The sequence below is a fragment of the Pleurodeles waltl genome, chromosome 4_2 (genome assembly GCF_031143425.1).
Source record: "Pleurodeles waltl isolate 20211129_DDA chromosome 4_2, aPleWal1.hap1.20221129, whole genome shotgun sequence".
In the NCBI taxonomy this organism is placed as follows: domain Eukaryota; kingdom Metazoa; phylum Chordata; class Amphibia; order Caudata; family Salamandridae; genus Pleurodeles; species Pleurodeles waltl.
In genome coordinates this window covers 313805459-313822990 of record NC_090443.1, presented here as the reverse complement: position 1 = coordinate 313822990, position 17532 = coordinate 313805459, and the positions used below count along the sequence as shown (strand labels likewise).

At 48.0% G+C, this 17532-nt stretch overlaps 1 protein-coding gene across 1 annotated transcript in view; it reads left to right on the top strand.

Annotated features, from left to right (window-relative positions):
- ADSL (adenylosuccinate lyase) overlaps positions 1-17532 on the top strand; it is a 179147-nt gene that overhangs the window by 142616 nt on the left and 18999 nt on the right. The window contains exon 6 of the mRNA XM_069231275.1: positions 16718-16764. Within this exon, the coding sequence (XP_069087376.1) occupies positions 16718-16764 (47 nt within the window). The remainder of the gene's footprint in view (positions 1-16717; positions 16765-17532) is intronic.

Below are 17532 nucleotides of genomic sequence, written 5' to 3'. Positions count from 1 at the left end.
ATGCTGTAGTATAGCATGGTGTGAGCTGTCATTGTATTGTATGATATGGTATGGTAAAGGAAAGAGGTGTCAAAAGCCAAAAGGACACAGGGTGGGAGGTGAACGCAGGTAAAAGCAACACGGATGGAAGGGGAGAGGTTAACACGAAGGAATATCATGTTTGCAATACATCTAAAACAAAAAAAGTTTGAAAAATGTAAGTGACAGACTTTGAAAATAAACTTTCTTAATTATGATGTTGTGTTTGAAGCAGCAACAAAGACAGAGATATGAAGAGAAAGGCTAAGGACCAATAGGACGGGTCGTGAAAAGGAGGGGTCAAAGGCAACATGGAAAGACATGTCGGTCATACAACAAAAACAAAATCAGAAAAATATAATGAAATGCGCAATCTGAAAATAACATTTCTCTGCCACAGGGGACCATGTTTTGAAGCAGGAGAGGGAGCAAAAAGGTAATAGACAGCCCCAGACAGATGCATTAGTGTAGGAAAGTCCTCCTTTTTGCCCTAGTCACCCCCACACTTTTTGGACAGGTACTGGTGGTTACTGACTCTTAGCCAGTGCTCTGTTTAAAATGGATATGCAAATTAGGCTAATTATAATTGGCTAAGTTAACCTACATATAAGTCCCTAGTATATGGTAGGGCATGTAGGTTTAGGACCACAGCATAGGTAGTGCACCCATAGGTGCACTGCTGAGGTGCCCAGTGTCATTTTAAAGGCAGGCCTGCCTTGCTGGCTGCTTTTAAATTAAAGTTATATGCAAATTCGACTTTGGAATTAAAAGTAGTTCCAAAGTCTTAAACTACCTTATTTTTACATAGAAGTCACCCCTAAGGTGTTCCCCTAGGGCTGGGTGCCATGTAACTATAAGCAGGGACCTTATAAAAATAGTTTTAAAAGCCCTGGTGAGGTAAAAACAGCCAAATTAGTTTTTCCCTCATTGTAGTAAATGGCCTTCATAGGCTAGAATGGGGAGACTTCATTTTAATTTTTAAAGTCTCCTTAAATGATGGGTACCAAGAGTTTGGTATCAAATTAATTGTTGAAATAAATCCCACAACTTCCAGTTGTTGGATTTAATATAACTTGTTCAGGTAAAGAGTTTTAAACTTTACCTGAAAAGTTGCCAATTTCAGCCCTGCATTGTTTATGCTGCTGTGCTCTGATTGGCCAGCCTCTAGCAGCCTGGCCAGGCTGCCTTGATGAGGTGTGAAGTGGCCTGGCTTCACACAAAGGAATGTGCTTGTGGGAGGGAATCTCCCCTCAGCACATGGTGAGGCAGGAAGGGGGAGGGCTGCCAAACTGGTCTTCAAAGGCAGAGAAGGACATTTGGAGCAACCAGCACCACCCCCACATCCTGCAACCCCAGACAACTAGGTGCCCCCTTGATTAGATTAGGAGAGGGCAGGAGAGGGGTGTGTTTATGATTTTTAGCCACATCAGTGGGTGGGCTCAGCCAAATGTAACCTCCAAAAATCAGATTCAGCCATGATGGATTTTTGGATAATGTTGCCTCCGGGGATTGATTTTTGCCACACTTCCCAGGAAGTGGTCATCACAGGGGGAAGGACCCTGCACCTGATTGGAGAACCAGGACCCCCCCTGCTTTTCACCCAGGAGCAAGGATTAAACTGGCAGACCTGCACCCACACCTCAGATCCCCATCAAATTCCAACAAGGAAGAACCAAAGGAGAAGGACTGCCCTGCTGGACCCCTGGCCTGCACCTGGAACCTGCACTCAGAAGGACTGCACCAGCTGCTCACTTGGGCTTCACCACAAGAAGGACTTTGCCTGGCTTCAGCTGGTTCAGGGAGGGACTCCCTGTTTGCTACAGGTGAAAAATTGCTAACCAGAGTCCCCTGCACCAACTCCTGAAGAAATCAACCAGCTGGCCACTGCCCAGTGGCCAAAAAGGAGTTTGCGCCAGGTGCATTCTGGAAGTTGTAGTCCGCACCCCCAAGGACCATCTCAGAACTTCTGGACCCTTGGGGTGAGCTGTGGACCTCAAAAGAACTTTAAAAGGACATCTGGGAGAAGCCCCAGAAGTTTGGAGAACTTTTGTAAAAAAGCTCCATAGAGGGACCGACCCGCCACGGCAACTCTAGCCAGCTTGCCTCAACCGCGACCCGGCCTGATTTGCTGGTTCGTCCCGGTAAAGAAAATCTCCGAAAAAGAGACTAAGTCCAAAGGTAAAAAGTTGACCGGGACCTCCCAGCCAGCGTATCCGAGGAGGGCTCCAGGGACGTCGGATCAAGATCCAGGTTTACCCCGGTCGAAGGATTTTCACCTCGAAAAAAACGACTAAGTCCGAAGGTAAAAATCTACACCGAGGATTCCTGCATCGCGTATCCGGAGAAGGGCTCCAGAAGGTCGGATTGGACTGGCAGGTTTGTCCCGCTGAAGAAAATCTTTGAAAAAGAGACTAAGTGTGAAGGTAAACTTTTAACCGAGGCCTCACACGGCCTGTAGCCGAGCAGGGCTCCATCGCGGTCGGCCTTAAACTTTGACTTTGCCCCGGTCGAAGTGCAACCAGATGACCCGATTGGCGCTTTTTGTTTCTAGGCGCTAAAAAACAATAATTCTTTACAAAATGCATATCTCTGGTTCCCCTTATCCGATTTCATTCGTTTTTGTGTCATTTTAAAGATAAAAATATAATCTATTTTTAATAAATTGTTTTTTGATTTTTAAACTGTTTACTGTGTTTTATTTAATTACTGTTTTGTGATATGTGAATGCTTTACACTGTGTCTCCTAAGTCAAGCCTTGACTCTCATTGCCAAGCTACCAAGGGTTGAGCTGGGTTTAATTTACTGAGACCTAACTGACCTTAGTGGAGGTTAGTGGCCTATTGCTAAGTGTTGGTACCTACCTGCCCTTACCAATAACCCATTTTCCAACATTTTTGGTGAGCAGTGGTGGGATCCTGTACTTGTGTTCAGTATCACATTACAGTTTTAAGTAAAACAAATTAAAAATCCTTTAAATTGTCCTAGTGCAAAAATTGTTTTTAATATTTAATTTGGATTAATTTCAATTATTGAATTTTTGTGATTTTTCTAAATTCTTGTTTCTAATTTTTGCAAAACGTTTTTGTTGACACAAAACTAGGGAACCATGGAGCTTGATCTGGCTAGCCTACCCACACTGACAGTAGTCCAGCTTAGGGGGTTGTGTACTGAAAGAGGGTTGCCTGCAACCACTGACCTCAGGAAGCATGTCCTGATCAAATCCCTGACAGCATGGGCTGAGGCCCAAGAGGTAGACTCAGAAGAAGCTCCAAGGAGGGAGAAGTAGGGGAGGATGCTAGCTCCAACCACTCAGGGGAGGGAGGGCATCTGAGCCTAAGTGAGGATTAGGAAGACCGGTCCTCATTACATACAGTCACTAGGGGCAGACCCAAAGCTAGTTGGGGGAAGGGGGTCCTTTCAGGAGGAGAGAACCTGTCCCTCAGGGAAAGAGAGCTGGAGGCCCAGCTAGCGTTCATAGCTTTGGAGTCAGAGAAGCTGGCCCTAGAAAAGACAAAGTGGGCAAGGGAAGATAAAAGAGATGGTGGCAGCGTCAAAGATGCTGAGATGTCCATGGGTGGGCGGTTTTGCCCCAGATTACCCAAGGGGGTGGTTCCTGCCTATGTAGAGGGGGATGATATAGATAAGTGGCTGGGGGCCTTTGAGAGGGCCCTCCAGATGAGGAGAATCAAGCCTTAGTACTGGGGTTCACGTCTTTGGGAGTTGGTTCCCAACTCTGGGAGCGATAGGCTCCTAACCTTGAGGGGGGAGGAGGCAGACTCATATCCCACTATGAAGAGATGCTTGACTAAAAAGTTTGGTCTGACCCCAGAGCAGTATAGGCTCAAGTTTAGGGACACCCAAAAGACAAGCACCCAGTCTTGGGTGGACTTTGTGGACATTTCAGTAAAAGCACTAGAGGGCTGGATACAGGGCAACAAGGTAAGTACCTTTGAGGGGCTGTACAATTTGATTATGAGGGAGCACCTTCTAACCCGACGTTACTCAAAGTACGGCCCGCGGGCTGCCAGCGGCCCCACGGACCTACCTTGGCGGCCCGCGAGACGCACAACAAACACACTGAGCCTTGAAATGAGCAAAGCGCCCACTTGGCTGTAGCGTTTATTTTGCTTAGCATGGAGGATCAGAGGGGAATAATTGATGTTCCCGGAGGGAGGGATGAGTTTGGTGCACGCGGAACTGCAGGGGGTTTCGATATTCGAGCCGTCAGTCCATCAGGGTGACCGGAGCAAGCAGTCTATCCGCGCCAGATATCACTAATTGCTAAAGTTAGCCCCTCTTAGCCCCGCCCCCTCTAAGTGCCCCCCCCGCTGTCACTTCAGTGCGGCCCTCGGCCGCAAACCATACTGCAATTTTGGCCCCCGAGAAAAAGTTTGTGAGTACCCATGTTCTAACCAATTGTGTCCAAGAGAAGCTCCGCCAGTATCTAGTTGACTCTAAGTTGACCAACCCCAGAGAGCTGGGGGAGGCTGCAGATGACTGGTTAAGAACTAGGGTTAACCAGAAACCCCCAGGGGGTGATCAGAAAAAGGGAGGACATGGTCCTTCTCAGGGGAAGAACCAAGGGAAAGATGATAAAAAGCCCAAGGAGTCCTCACAAGAGTCCCCAAAAACTTCTCAGGGTGGGGGAGCCCCGAGCCATTCCACTTCTAAGGGGAAAGGGTATCAGGGAAAGAATTATGATCCTGCTAAAGCAGGAAAGTTTCAGGAGCTTGCTAAGGCCGGCAAGTGTTTTGAGTGTCATCAACCTGGACACAAAAGAGGAGATGCTATCTGCTCATTGATAGGTTGGGGGCTCCAAGAAGCCCCCCACTGGTGGGCAATCCCAGAGGATTGCTAGTGTAGGGCTGGGATCAGGGTACACAGAGATCACCTTAGTATCCGTGGGTGGGGTGGACATTGCAACTATGGCCACCTTCCCTCCCAGCATGGAGAGGTATAGGCAGAGGCCTAAAGTCAATGGGACTGAGGTGGAAGCTCTGAGAGATACAGGAGCCAGTGTGACAATGGTCACAGAGAAGCTAGTTTCTCCAGAACAGGTCTTACCTGGTGTCTTCCACCAAGTGACTTATGCAGATAGCAGAACCAAACTCCATCCCATGGCCATGGTGAGTCTGGAATGGGGAGGTGTGACTGGCCCTAAGAGGGTAGCTGTAGCTCCTGCCCTCCCAGTAGAGTGTCTGCTGGGAAATGATCTTGAAGCATCTGAATGGTCAGAGGTGGAGAGAAGGGTCCATGCACAGATGCTGGACCTCCCTGAATGGGTGTGTGCTGTGACCAGGTCACAGGCAGCACAACAGGGAAGTGCTGGACACTTGGACCCTGGAACAATGGGCCAAGCCTCCAAGAAAGAGAAAGGGCACTGGGTCTGGCTTTCCAGCCCCTACAACTACGGAGGGTCAGGAGGAATCCAACCCTGGGATGGGGGGGGGAGGATCTGACCTCTGAGGGAGGGACACTTCCCCTGCAAGCTCTGCCTGACTTGGCAGAACTGCAAGGGGCAGGTGGGCCCACCAGAGAAGAGTTGTGCCAGGGACAAAGAGTGTCCCACTCTTGAGGGCCTGGGGCAGACTGCTGCCAGGCAAGAACAAGGGGATACCAGTGGGACCCACAAGGTTTACTGGGAGGATGGAGTTCTCTACACTGAGGCAAGGGCCCTCAAACCAGGGGCCACCAGGAGAGTAGTGGTCCCCCAGAAGTATAGAGAATTCCTCCTTACCTTAAGCCATGATATCCCCTTAGCTGGACATTTGGGACAGACCAAGACCTGGAACAGGCTGGTCAACCATTTTTATTGGCCCCAAATATCAGAAAAAGTCAAGGAGTTTTGCAGCTCCTGTGTCACCTGCCAAGCCAGTGGCAAGATAGGGGGCAAGCCAAAGGCTCCCTTGATACCACTGCCAGTGGTTGGGACTCCCTTTGAGCGGGTGGGGATTGACCTCGTTGGTCCCCTAGACCCACCAACTGCCTCAGGTAACAGGTACATTTTGGTGGTTGTGGACCATGCCTCCAGGTACCCTGAGGCAATACCCCTCCGGACAGTCACTGCTCCCACAGTGGCTAGGGCCCTACTTGGTGTGTTCACCAGAGTGGGGTTCCCAAAGGAGGTGGTCTCAGATAGGCTGACATAAAGTTTGTGCCCCTATCTGAAAGCCATGTGGGATGAGTGTGGTGTTACTTATAAGTTCACCACCCCCTATCATCCACAGACCAATGGTCTGATGGAAAGATTTAATAAGCCCCTGAAGGGCATAATCATGGGTTTGTCTGACAAACTCAGGAGGAGATGGGATGTTCTCCTCCCATGCCTGCTGTTTGCCTACAGAGAGGTGCCACAGAAGGGGGTTGGATTCAGCGCCTTTGAGTAACTGTTTGGGCACCCTGTAAGAGGCCCATTGTGCTTGGTGAGAGAGTCTTGGGAAAAGCCTCTCAGAGAGTCCAAGGAGAATGTGCTAGATTATGTGCTGGGCCTGCGGTCACGCATGGCTGAGTATACATGAAGAAGGCAAGCAGAAACCTGGAGGCCAGCCAGGAGCTCATGAAGCTCTGGCATGATCAGAAGGCTACCATGCCTGAGTATCACCCAGGACAGCTGGTTTGGGTTTTGGAGCCCATGGCTCCTAGGGCACTTCAGGCCAAATGGACTGGGCCCTATCAAATTCTGGAGAAAAAGGGTGAGGTCACCTACTTGGGGGACCTTGGCACCCCCAGGAATCCTCATAGGATCCTGCATGTTAACAGGCTGAAACCCCACCAGGGCAGGGCAGACATGACCATGCTAATGGTCACTGATGAAGGGAAGGGGGAGGAGAGTGAACCTCTGCCAGACCTCCTGCCCTCAAATGCACAAGATGGGTCAGTGGAGGGAGTGGTACTCTCTCCCAAGTTGACAGACCAGAAACAAAAGACTGCAAACAGGTTTTGGAACAGTTTGCTAGTCTGTTCTCCCTGGACTCACCAATTGGTGTGTCCCTGACGTTGACACTGGTCACAGCTTGCCTCTCAAGAACCAGCTATACAGGCTGTCTGACCAGGTCAAGGCCAACATCAAAGCTGAAGTGGCTAAGATGTTGGAGCTCAAGGTAATTGAGCCCTCTGACAGTCCTTGGTCCAGTCCAGTGGTACTGGAGCCCAAACCTAATCCCCAAGGTGGGAAGAAGGAACTGAGATTTTTTGTGGACTACAGAGATCTAAACGCAGTCACTAGGACTGATGCTCACCCCATACCTAGAGCTGATGAGCTCATTGATAGGTTGGGGGCTGCCAAATTCCTGAGCACATTTGATCTGACCCCAGGAGCTAAGGAGAGGTCAGCATTTTCCACACCAGAGGGCCACTTTCAGTTCAAGGTGATGCCCTTTGGCCTGAAAAATGCTCCTGCCACCTTCCAATGGTTGGTGAATAGAATCCTGTCTGGGTTGGAATCTTTCAGTGCAGCTTATCTGGATGATATAGCTGTATTTAGTTCCACCTGGGAGGACCACCTGGTCCACCTGAAGGAAGTGCTTCAGGCCCTGCTTCAAGCAGGCCTGACTATCAAGGCAAGCAAGTGCCAGATAGGGCAAAGCTCAGTTGTGTACCTGGGCCACCTTGTTGGTGGAGGCCATGTACAACCTCTCCAGCCCAAGATCCAGACTATCCTGGATTGGGAGGCTCCTAAAACCCAGACTCCGGTCAGGGCCTTTCTTGGCCTGACTGGGTACTACAGGAAGTTTGTTCAGAATTATGGGACCATAGTGGCCTCTCTGACTGAGCTTACCTCCAAAAAACAGCCCAAGAAGGTCATTTGGACCCCAGAGTGTCAGAAAGCTTTTGACACCCTAAAACAGGCTATGTGTTCAGCACCAGTGTTAATGGCCACTGACTATAGCAAGGAGTTTATAGTGCAAACAGATGCTTCAGAGGAAGGGATTGGGGCAGTGTTAGCACAAGTTAATGAAGAGGGCCAAGATCAACCAGTTGCCTTCATCAGCAGGCGACTACTCTCCAGAGAGAAAAGATGGAGTGCCATTGAGAGGGAGGCCTTTGCTGTGGTCTGGTCCCTGAAGAAGTTGAGGCCATCCTTGTTTGGCGCTCACTTCCGTGTACAAACTGACCAGAGACCTCTCAGATGGTTGATGCAGATGAGGGGGGAGAACCCAGAACTGTTAAGGTGGTCCATTTCCCTACAGGGGATGGACTTCACAGTGGAGCACAGACCTGGGACTGCCCATGCCAATGCAGATGGCCTTTCCAGGTTTTTCCACTTAGCTGATGAGGACTACCAGGGTGTAGGTTAGTACCCATCACCTTTCATCGGGGGGGCAGTGTAGGAAAGTCCTCCTTTTTGCCCTATTCACCCCCCACACTTTGTGGACAGGTACTTGTGGTTACTGACTCTTGGCTGTGCCCTTGGTACTGCTTACCAGTCCCAGGGCCAGTGCTCTGTGTAAAATGGATATGCAAATTAGGCTAATTATAATTGGCTAAGTTAACCTACCTATAAGTCCATAGTATATTGTAGGGCATGTAGGTTTAGGGACCACAGCATAGGTAGTGCACCCATAGGTGCACTGCTGAGGTGCCCAGTGTCATTTTAAAGGCAGGCCTGCCTTGCTGGCTGCTTTTAAATTAAAGTTATATGCAAATTTGACTTTGGAATTAAAAGGAGTTCCAAAGTCTTAAACTACCTTATTTTTACATAGAAGTCACCCCTAAGGTGTGCCTGTGCCCTATGTGCCCCTAGGGCTGGGTGCCATGTAACTATAAGCAGGGACCTTATACAAATAGTTTTATAAGCCCTGGTGAGGTAAAAACAGCCACATTCGTTTTTCCCTCATTGTAGTAAATGGCCTTCATAGGCTAGAATGGGGAGACTTTATTTTAATTTTTAAAGTCTCCTTAAATGATGGGTACCAAGAGTTTGGTATCAAATTAATTGTTGAAATAAATTCCACAACTTCCAGTTGTTGGATTTAATATAACTTGTTCAGGTAAAGAGTTTTAAACATTACCTGAAAAGTTGCCAATTTCAGCCCTGCATTGTTTTTGCTGCTGTGCTCTGATTGGCCAGCCTCTAGCAGCCTGGCCAGGATGCCTTGATGAGGTGTGAAGTGGCCTGGCTTCACACAAAGGAATGTGCCTGTGGGAGGGACTCTCCCCTCAGCAGATGGTGAGGCAGGAAGGGGGAGGGCTGCCAAACTGGTCTTCAAAGGCAGAGAAGGACATTTGGAGCACCCAGCACCACCCCCACATCCTGCAACCCCAGACAACTAGGTGCCCCCTTGATTAGATTAGGAGAGGGCAGGAGAGGGGTATGATTTTTAGCCACACCAGTGGGTGGGCTCAGCCAGGTGTAACCTCCAAAAATCAGATTCAGCCATGATGGATTTTTGGATAATGTTGCCTCCTGGGATTGATTTTTGCCACACTTCCCAGGAAGTGGTCATCACAGGGGGAAGGACCCTGCACCTGATTGGAGACCCAGGACCCCCCTGCTTTTCACCCAGGAGCAAGGATTAAACTGGCAGACCTGCACCCACACCTCAGATCCCCATAAAATTCCATCAAGGAAGGACTAAAGGAGAAGGACTGCCCTGCTGGACCCCTGGCCTGCACCTGGAACCTGCACTCAGAAGGACTGCACCAGCTGCACACTTGGGCTTCACCACAAGAAGGACTTTGCCTGGCTTCAGCTGGTTCAGGGAGGGACTCCGTTTGCTATAGGTGAAAAATTGCTAACCAGAGTCCCCTGCATCAACTCCTGAAGAAATCAACCAGCTGGCCACTGCCCAGTGGCCAAAAAGGAGTTTGCGCCCGGTGCATTCTGGGAGTTGTAGTCCGCTCACCCAAGGACCATCTCAGAACTTCTGGACCCTTGGGGTGAGCTGTGGACCTCAAAAGAACCTTAAAAGGACATCTGGGAGAAGCCCCAGAAGTTTGGAGAACTTTTGTAAAAAAGCTCCATAGAGGGACCGACCCGCCGCGGCAACTCTAGCCAGCTTCCCTCAACCGTGACCCGTCCTGATTTGCTGGCTCGTCCCAGTAAAGAAAATCTCCGAAAAAGAGACTAAGTCCGAAGGTAAAAAGTTGACCGGGACCTCCCAGCCAGTGTATCCAAGGAGGGCTCCAGGGACGTCGGATCAAGATCCAGGTTTACCCCGGTCGAAGGATTTTCACCTCGAAAAAAACGACTAAGTCCGAAGGTAAAAATCTCCACTGCGGATTCCCGCATCGTGTATCCGGAGAAGGGCTCCAGGAGGTCGGATTGGACTGGCAGGTTCGTCCCGCTGAAGGAAATCTTCGAAAAAGAGACTAAGTGTGAAGGTAAACTTTTAACCCAGGCCTCCCACGGCCTGTAGCCGAGCAGGGCTCCATCGCGGTCGGCCTTAAACTTTGACTTTGCCCCGGTCGAGGTGCAACCAGATGACCCGATTGGCGCTTTTTGTTTCTAGGTGCCAAAAAACAATAATTCTTTAAAAATTCATATCTCCGGTTCCCCTTATCCGATTTTATTCGTTTGTGTGTCATTTTAAAGATAAAAATATAATCTATTTTTATGAATTGGTTTTTGATTTTTAAACTGTTTCCTGTGTTTTATTTAATTACTGTTTTGTGATATGTGAATGCTTTACACTCTGTCTCCTAAGTCAAGCCTTGACGCTCGTTGCCAAGCTACCAAGGGTTGAGCTGGGTTTAATTTACTGAGACCTAACTGGACCTTAGTGGAGGTTAGTGGCCTATTGCTAAGTGTAGGTACCTACCTGCCCTTACCAATAACCCATTTTCCAATATTTATTAGTATTGAGTGCTTCCTCAGAGATTAAGAATCATGGGGTGATGTTTCTTCCAAAAGTAAGAAACCGGGGAAACATCAAAGCGTGAGCAGCTGAAGGACACTCGGTGTGAACAAAAGCAGTACTTTGGCAATACACCACAGAGGGAACAAGCACACAAAGGAAAAGAAAACAGCTAACCAAACAAAAGCCCAGAAATAAGAGTGACGATGAAGCCATTCAGTGTGTGGGCTCTAAACCCCCTTTAATCTAACAAAATATCTTGCAAGTGTCACAGCGAATGAGCCACCTCAAGCGAAACCTAAAAAGGACTGCAGGTACTGTGAATAATGGAGGAATGCGAGGGAGGAAGAAGAGAAAACGCAGCACCAAGAGAGAAGAAACAAGAGACCACATCAGAAGTGAAGTGCAGGGTGGTGGGGAGAGAAGTGCACAGATGTGGTAGAGCAACATGGTGCTGGAGGGACAGAGAAGCACCCTAGAAATACAGCAGGAAAACACATGCACTCATGAAATGCTTATACAGAAAGGAATTTGAGATATTAGCACAGAAGAAAAGCACACTGATTACAGAGAGCAATACTGAGTGGGAGGGAAAGAAGCACACGAGGTAGCCGGCCAGAAAACACATGCACTCTTGTGAAGTGCTTAAGCAAAATGCAAAAAAAGTTCCCTGAAAGTATGCAGTTGAATGACTCAAGTAAGGAGGTCATGCGCCAGGTGAAGAACAAGCACATGATGAACTCGGCAAGCCATTGAATAAGAAGCAAGCAAATGAGATTGACCATATTGCCAACTAATAGTGAGCAATGGTTGGGCTTTAAGATCTCTGTAAGGTGTTGGTCTGACAATAGGTCTGGTTTTTTTTTTTGCGGCCTGGTAGGCTTGACTTAATATGGTTTGATTTCCTCTGTTACTGACTCAATTAAAACTAATAGAGCAAAGAATAAAAAAACTTTTCTCGCGTGCCTAAGGACAAATAACTGTTTCTGTCCACTCAAAGTATAGGGCAGTCTCCTTGCTCTGGGCCCACCAGAGGTGAAGCTTTTCAAAAACTTAGCACAGACATGGGATGTACAATGTGAGAGAAAGTAGCCTCTTTCTAACATGGTTACCCCTATTTTTGGCCTGTTTGTCAGTGTGTTTTTACTGTGTCACTGGGATCGTGCTAGTCAGGACCCCAGTGCTTATGGTTTGTGCTCTACATGCCTGTCTGTTTCACTGTTTTCGTCAGTATGCTTGACTACATCACTGGGGTCCTACTGATCAGACCTCCAGTGCTTATGCTCTCTCTGGTTCCAAATTTGTACTTACATACTGGTAACCCAGTATTCCACTCCAAATTGGTATACTGGACCCCCCCCTTATCAGTCCCTAGTGTATGGTATCTAGGTACCCAGGGTGTTGGGGTTCCAGGAGATCCTTATAGGCTGCAGCATTTCTTTTGCCACCCATAAGGAACTCACACAAACACTTTTTCAGGACTGCCATTGCAGCCTGAGTGAAATAGTGTAAGCACTACTTTATAGACATTTTCACTGCACCAGGTCACTTATAAGTCACCTATATGTCTAACCTTCAGACCATGAAGGCTAGGTGCATAGTACCTGTGTGTGAGGGCACCCCTGTAATAGCAGAGGTGCTCCCACGTCATCCATGCCCATTTTCCCAGACTTTGTGAGTGCAGGACGCCATTATAAGTGTGCACTATTTATAGGTCAATCCCTATATTTAGCTTCACAGTGGTAATTCCGAATATGGCCATGTAAGGTGTCCAACAACTGGTACCCCAATACTTATTGCAGTAATGGTTGCACAATCCCATGCACTCTGGGGGCTCCACCATGGCCCTCCAGTACTGCCGGCCATATCAGTCTTCTGAGGTTTTTATTGCAGCTCCAGCTGCTGCCACCTCAGACGGGCTTCTGCCCTCCTAGGACTTGAGCTGCCCAATCCCAGGAAGACAGAACAAAGCATTTCCTTTGGGACAGGGGTGTTACACCCTCGCCTTTTGGAAATAGGTGTTACAGGCATGGGGGAGGTTCTTCCCACAGCTTCTGGAAGTACTTTGAAGGGCACAGATGGTGCCCTCCTTGCATAATCCAGTCTACACCGGTTCAGGGACCCCAGTCCCTGCTCTGTCGCAAAACTGGACAAAGGAAAGGGGAGTGACCACTACCCTGTCCATCACCACCCAACCCAGAGCTCCTCCAGAGTGTCCCTGAGTTTTGCCATCTTGGATTCCAAGGAGGTGGGATACTCTGGGAGCATCTGAGTGGCCAGTGCCAGCAGGTGACGTCAGAGTCCCCTCCTGATGGGTCCATACCTGGTTAGGTGACCAATCCCCCTCTGAGGGCTATTTAGGGTCTCTCCTGAGGGTGTTTTCTCAGATTTGGATTGCAGGACTCCTCTGCATCCTTTGCTTCACCTTCTACCATCGGATCAACTGCAGAACTGCTCCAGGAACTCTACAACTTGCAACAAAGTATCCAAGGTGACTACTGCAACTCTGTAAATTCAGCAACTGCAACAGTTTCCAGGTTGTGCATGCCTGGAGTACTGCCTGTCTTCCTCCTGCACCAGACGAACTGAAGGAAGTCACTTCCCTGCTTCAGCAGGCACCTCTCTGCAGGGTCGAGCCTGGATCCAGGTGGTGGACTAAAGTGACCTTGACTGTCCAAAGGTCCAGCTGTCCATATTTGGGGGAAGTAAGAGCTTGCGTCCCCGTGCCAGATAGTACCCCTGTGCATGGCGTGTTTTGCAGCTCCTGGGGCTTCTGTGCGCTTTTCCAAGAATTCATTTGTGCACAGCCTAGCCCAACTCCCCAGCACTCTATCCTGCGATGCTCGGCTCCTGAGTTGTTCGCCGCCGTGGGTTCCCTCTTGTGTAGTGCTGCCACTACTGCCATTTGCAACTCCTTTGTCCCTGTGTCCTGGGACTCCTGTGGGTGCTGCCTGGTCCTCTGAGAGCTCTTTGAAGTGCTTCAAACTCCCTCTGTCTCCTCATCCTGAGTTGAGACTCCCAGGTCCCTCCTGGGCCCGGGCATCGCCTTTCCCCGCCAAACGCGTTTCTTGCATGCACCAAGGCTTGTTGGCGGAATCCAGCGACAAAAACCAGCCTGCATTTATCTACTTGATGTGGGACATCTCCTGCACCAAGCAGGACCCCACAGCTGTCTTCTTTGGTGCATTCTGACTTTTTCTTCAAACCAGAGGTTTCACTTTTGCTCCTTCATCCGGGTTAGCAGGGGTTCCTGTCCTCCCTGGACTCTTCAGCAGTTCTTGGGCTTGGTCTCCTCTTTCCGCAGGTCTTAAGGTCCGGGACTCAATTGTTGGTGTCTTGCAGTCATGCTTGGTTTTTGCATTATTCTTTATCACGGCTTCTATTGTGTTTTTAGGAAACTTGCTGTGCTTTACTTCTGCTTTCCTGGGCTCTGGGGTGGAGTATTTTACTTATCTTTAGTGTTTAACACTCCGAGCACCCCTCTACACACTACACTTGCCTAGGTGGGAAACCGACATTCGCATTCCACTATTTTAGTATACGGTCGGTGTTCCCCCTAGGCCCATTGCCAGCTATTGTGATTTTCACTGTGTGCACTATTTTATGACTGTTTACTTACCTGATTTTGGTTACTAGTGTATATTTTGTGTATAATACTTACCTCCTAAGGGAGTATAGCCTCTAAGATACATTTGGCTTTGTGTCACTAAAATAAAGTACCTTTATTTTTGGTAACACTGAGTATTGTCTTTCTTGTGTATCAGTACTGTGTGAGTATAGTGGTATTGCAAGAGCTTTGCATGTCTCCTAGTTCAGCCTTGGCTGCTCTACCTACAGCTACCTTTAGACAGCCTAAGCTTCTATGCACTGATGACATTTCACTAATAAGGGATAACTGGACCTGGTATAAGGTGTAAGTACCTGTGGTACCCACTACAAACCAGGCCAGCCTCCTACACAATGCACATGAAATGTTTAGTGGCACACTAATTTATACTGGCAAACATACAGAGACCCTCAGGCAGCCCACTGTACAAGTTATGTCCAATATATTTTCGTACCCCTCCACTGAAGTACAAACATAAGTTGCCCCAGAGATCCAGATCCGTTTGTTCAAGCCCAAAGTACCTTATCTACTTCTGGCTTTAGTCTTTTCATGATCGTGCTTGTAGTAGTTTTTTAACATGATAAATGGCAGGTTGAATGCAGAGCGCCGTGGAGTAGCCACTCATACATGATTAGTGGTTTTACTTGCTACCCCTTGTTACCCAAGGCGAACTCAACCGAATTAGAAAAGTACCCTCTGGGCGTCGGTAGTGGCTCTCTGATCTAGGCTAAAGGAAATGTACTTTCCAAAACTATAAAATATATAGAAAACACTACATTAGAAAGATTAGAGCTGTGGGAAAGAAAATGAGAGGCCTTGCCTTTAAAGATGACCTGAAATAAAACCGAATCAAAAAGGGATTAAATTCAACTTCTTGCGATTGGCAGACTTCTTGCAGAAGAGGGAATGGGTTCATAAGAGCTATAACAGTTTCCCATTTCTGGTGCGTGTTATGAAATGTGCTGTTCCCATTTCTAGTGCATGGAATGAAATGTGCTGGTCTGAAAAAGCGCTCTGTGTACTGAAAATGACTGAAATGTTTAGTGAAAGCCTTACAATTTAGCACAATCCTTCACACGTATGCTCTTGTCTTAGTGCACTTACATAGTATTGCATTAGGAAGTGTGAAAAGGCAACAGAATCGAAACCAAGCCATATTGTTGGAAACATGGAGAACACGATTATGATGCGCTGGTTCGCTTGTTAATGCGTAGAGTCTTCCTGTTACCTAAAGCGTTAAACATGCCACACGTAGCATGCTGCCCATGTAGGCAAGGGGTTTAGTGCCCCACGGAGGGGTAGTAAGCGCTAAATAAATGTTGCAGTACAGTACTATCTTCGCAGAGGGCCACCATTGTCTGTTTACAGAACTCGCATCTTTGCAGCATGGGGCAGTGCTCCCAGTAATGCAGATCTACCCCTACCTTAGTGAAAGTCTAATTCCTCTCCCTGTAGCAAATGCACAAGCTGCAGCGTAACGGAAAATACATGATTACCATTGGATGCAAAACACCGCACTGATGTCCAAATTGAAGCTTTAAATCAGATCACCTTTTTCCCAGCAGGACAAGCAGTGCGTGTTTCCGCTTTCCTCGAGTGCGGGTCCCTGCCCCCAAACAGCCACAGAGCTATGCTGGAGAGCTTCCAGACATGTACCGTGCCAGATGTCAGTTTCTTTTAGTGGTGCTCATAGGCGACAGAGTGGCGATGGGAGCGAAGCATGCGTACAAGAGAGAGCATCACGGGAAGGGCGGGTGGAGAGAAGCACACAAGGGAGACAGTTGGAAAACATATGCATTCTTATCACTCCCGTTAAGTGCTTGGAAGAACTCAAACGCAAGAAAGCGATGGTGGGAGAGAAGCAGATGGACGAGAGTGAACAACACAGTGAGGGCTAAAGAGACTCACGGAAAAGAGACCGCTAGAAAATGCATGCAATCTTGTGGAGTGCATAAGCAAAAAGAAGAATGTAATTCCCTAAAAGCGAGCAGTGGAAGAACTGTGAACTTGTGATGCTGCTGTAAGGTCTCAGCATGGGATAGGAAGTTAAAGGTAGCATACAGAATCCTCCCAAGTGATACCAGGAATCTGTAACTGCCGCCCATATCTTTAAAAAAAAAAAGGGGTGCTATGCAGATAGTATCATCGCAGAGCATTCTTCCACAGAGGTAGAGACTAGCAGTTTTACTGAAAAGACAGTACTCTTCTAATTTCTTGCTTGCGTGGGGCTGTCAGGTGCTTCTGCTTATAAGCCATAAATTAGAATATTAGTCCTGCCTTTCTTTTATTCCTCCAGGTGGAAGAACTGGACCGTCTGGTGACTGAGCTGGCGGGTTTTAAAAGGTAAGGGTGAAAAAATAAGTTGTTTTATTTCGCAAAAGTAAGGGAAATGTTCTTTGCTCGCCAGGCCTCCTCTGCTGACTGTGGATAGACTTGTTGTGTTCTTGTGTTTACCATTACAGTGGTAAGGTAAAGAGCTGAAGCACCTGATGACTCTAACATAGTGATTGGCAAAAGTAGATTGCAGTGAGCACAACACTAAAAAGAAGACTTACTGTTAGGGCATCAGGAACAGTGACAAAAGAATGTTCACCAGGATCTGCACCTCCTTACATTAATCTGGTCTTTTACATTGGCATGTTGCCACTCAAGGGTTTCAAGATTAACTGTTGAGGTTTAGCCATTTCTCATTTACGGTTACCCTCACTGGACATTGAAAGGTACTACTGGCAACGGGTAGGGGCATTCCGTTCCCACCCACTACCAAGATATCTCAGGGTACACTCGTACCACATGCAACTGTTCTCTCAATTGCTGTTTTGCTCTTTGCATTCTGCCTATGCCATTTCACTCAGGTCTGTTTCACTGGCGCTTCATCTCTAATTTTCTTTGATCACATTGCGGCATGTGTTTTGAGCATGCAACCCCACCGTGCATGCAGCCAGCTGCAGTACTCTACTGCCCAAATCATTTTCAAAAGGTGTTGAACGTTTAGGACAACCAGTCCCTTCACATGTGATGCAAACAGATTGCAAACCTCACGCTGCTGTTGCTAATCATCATAGTACCTCCTATTCATTGACTGCTTTTTGTGAGCTACTTCTAAAATGA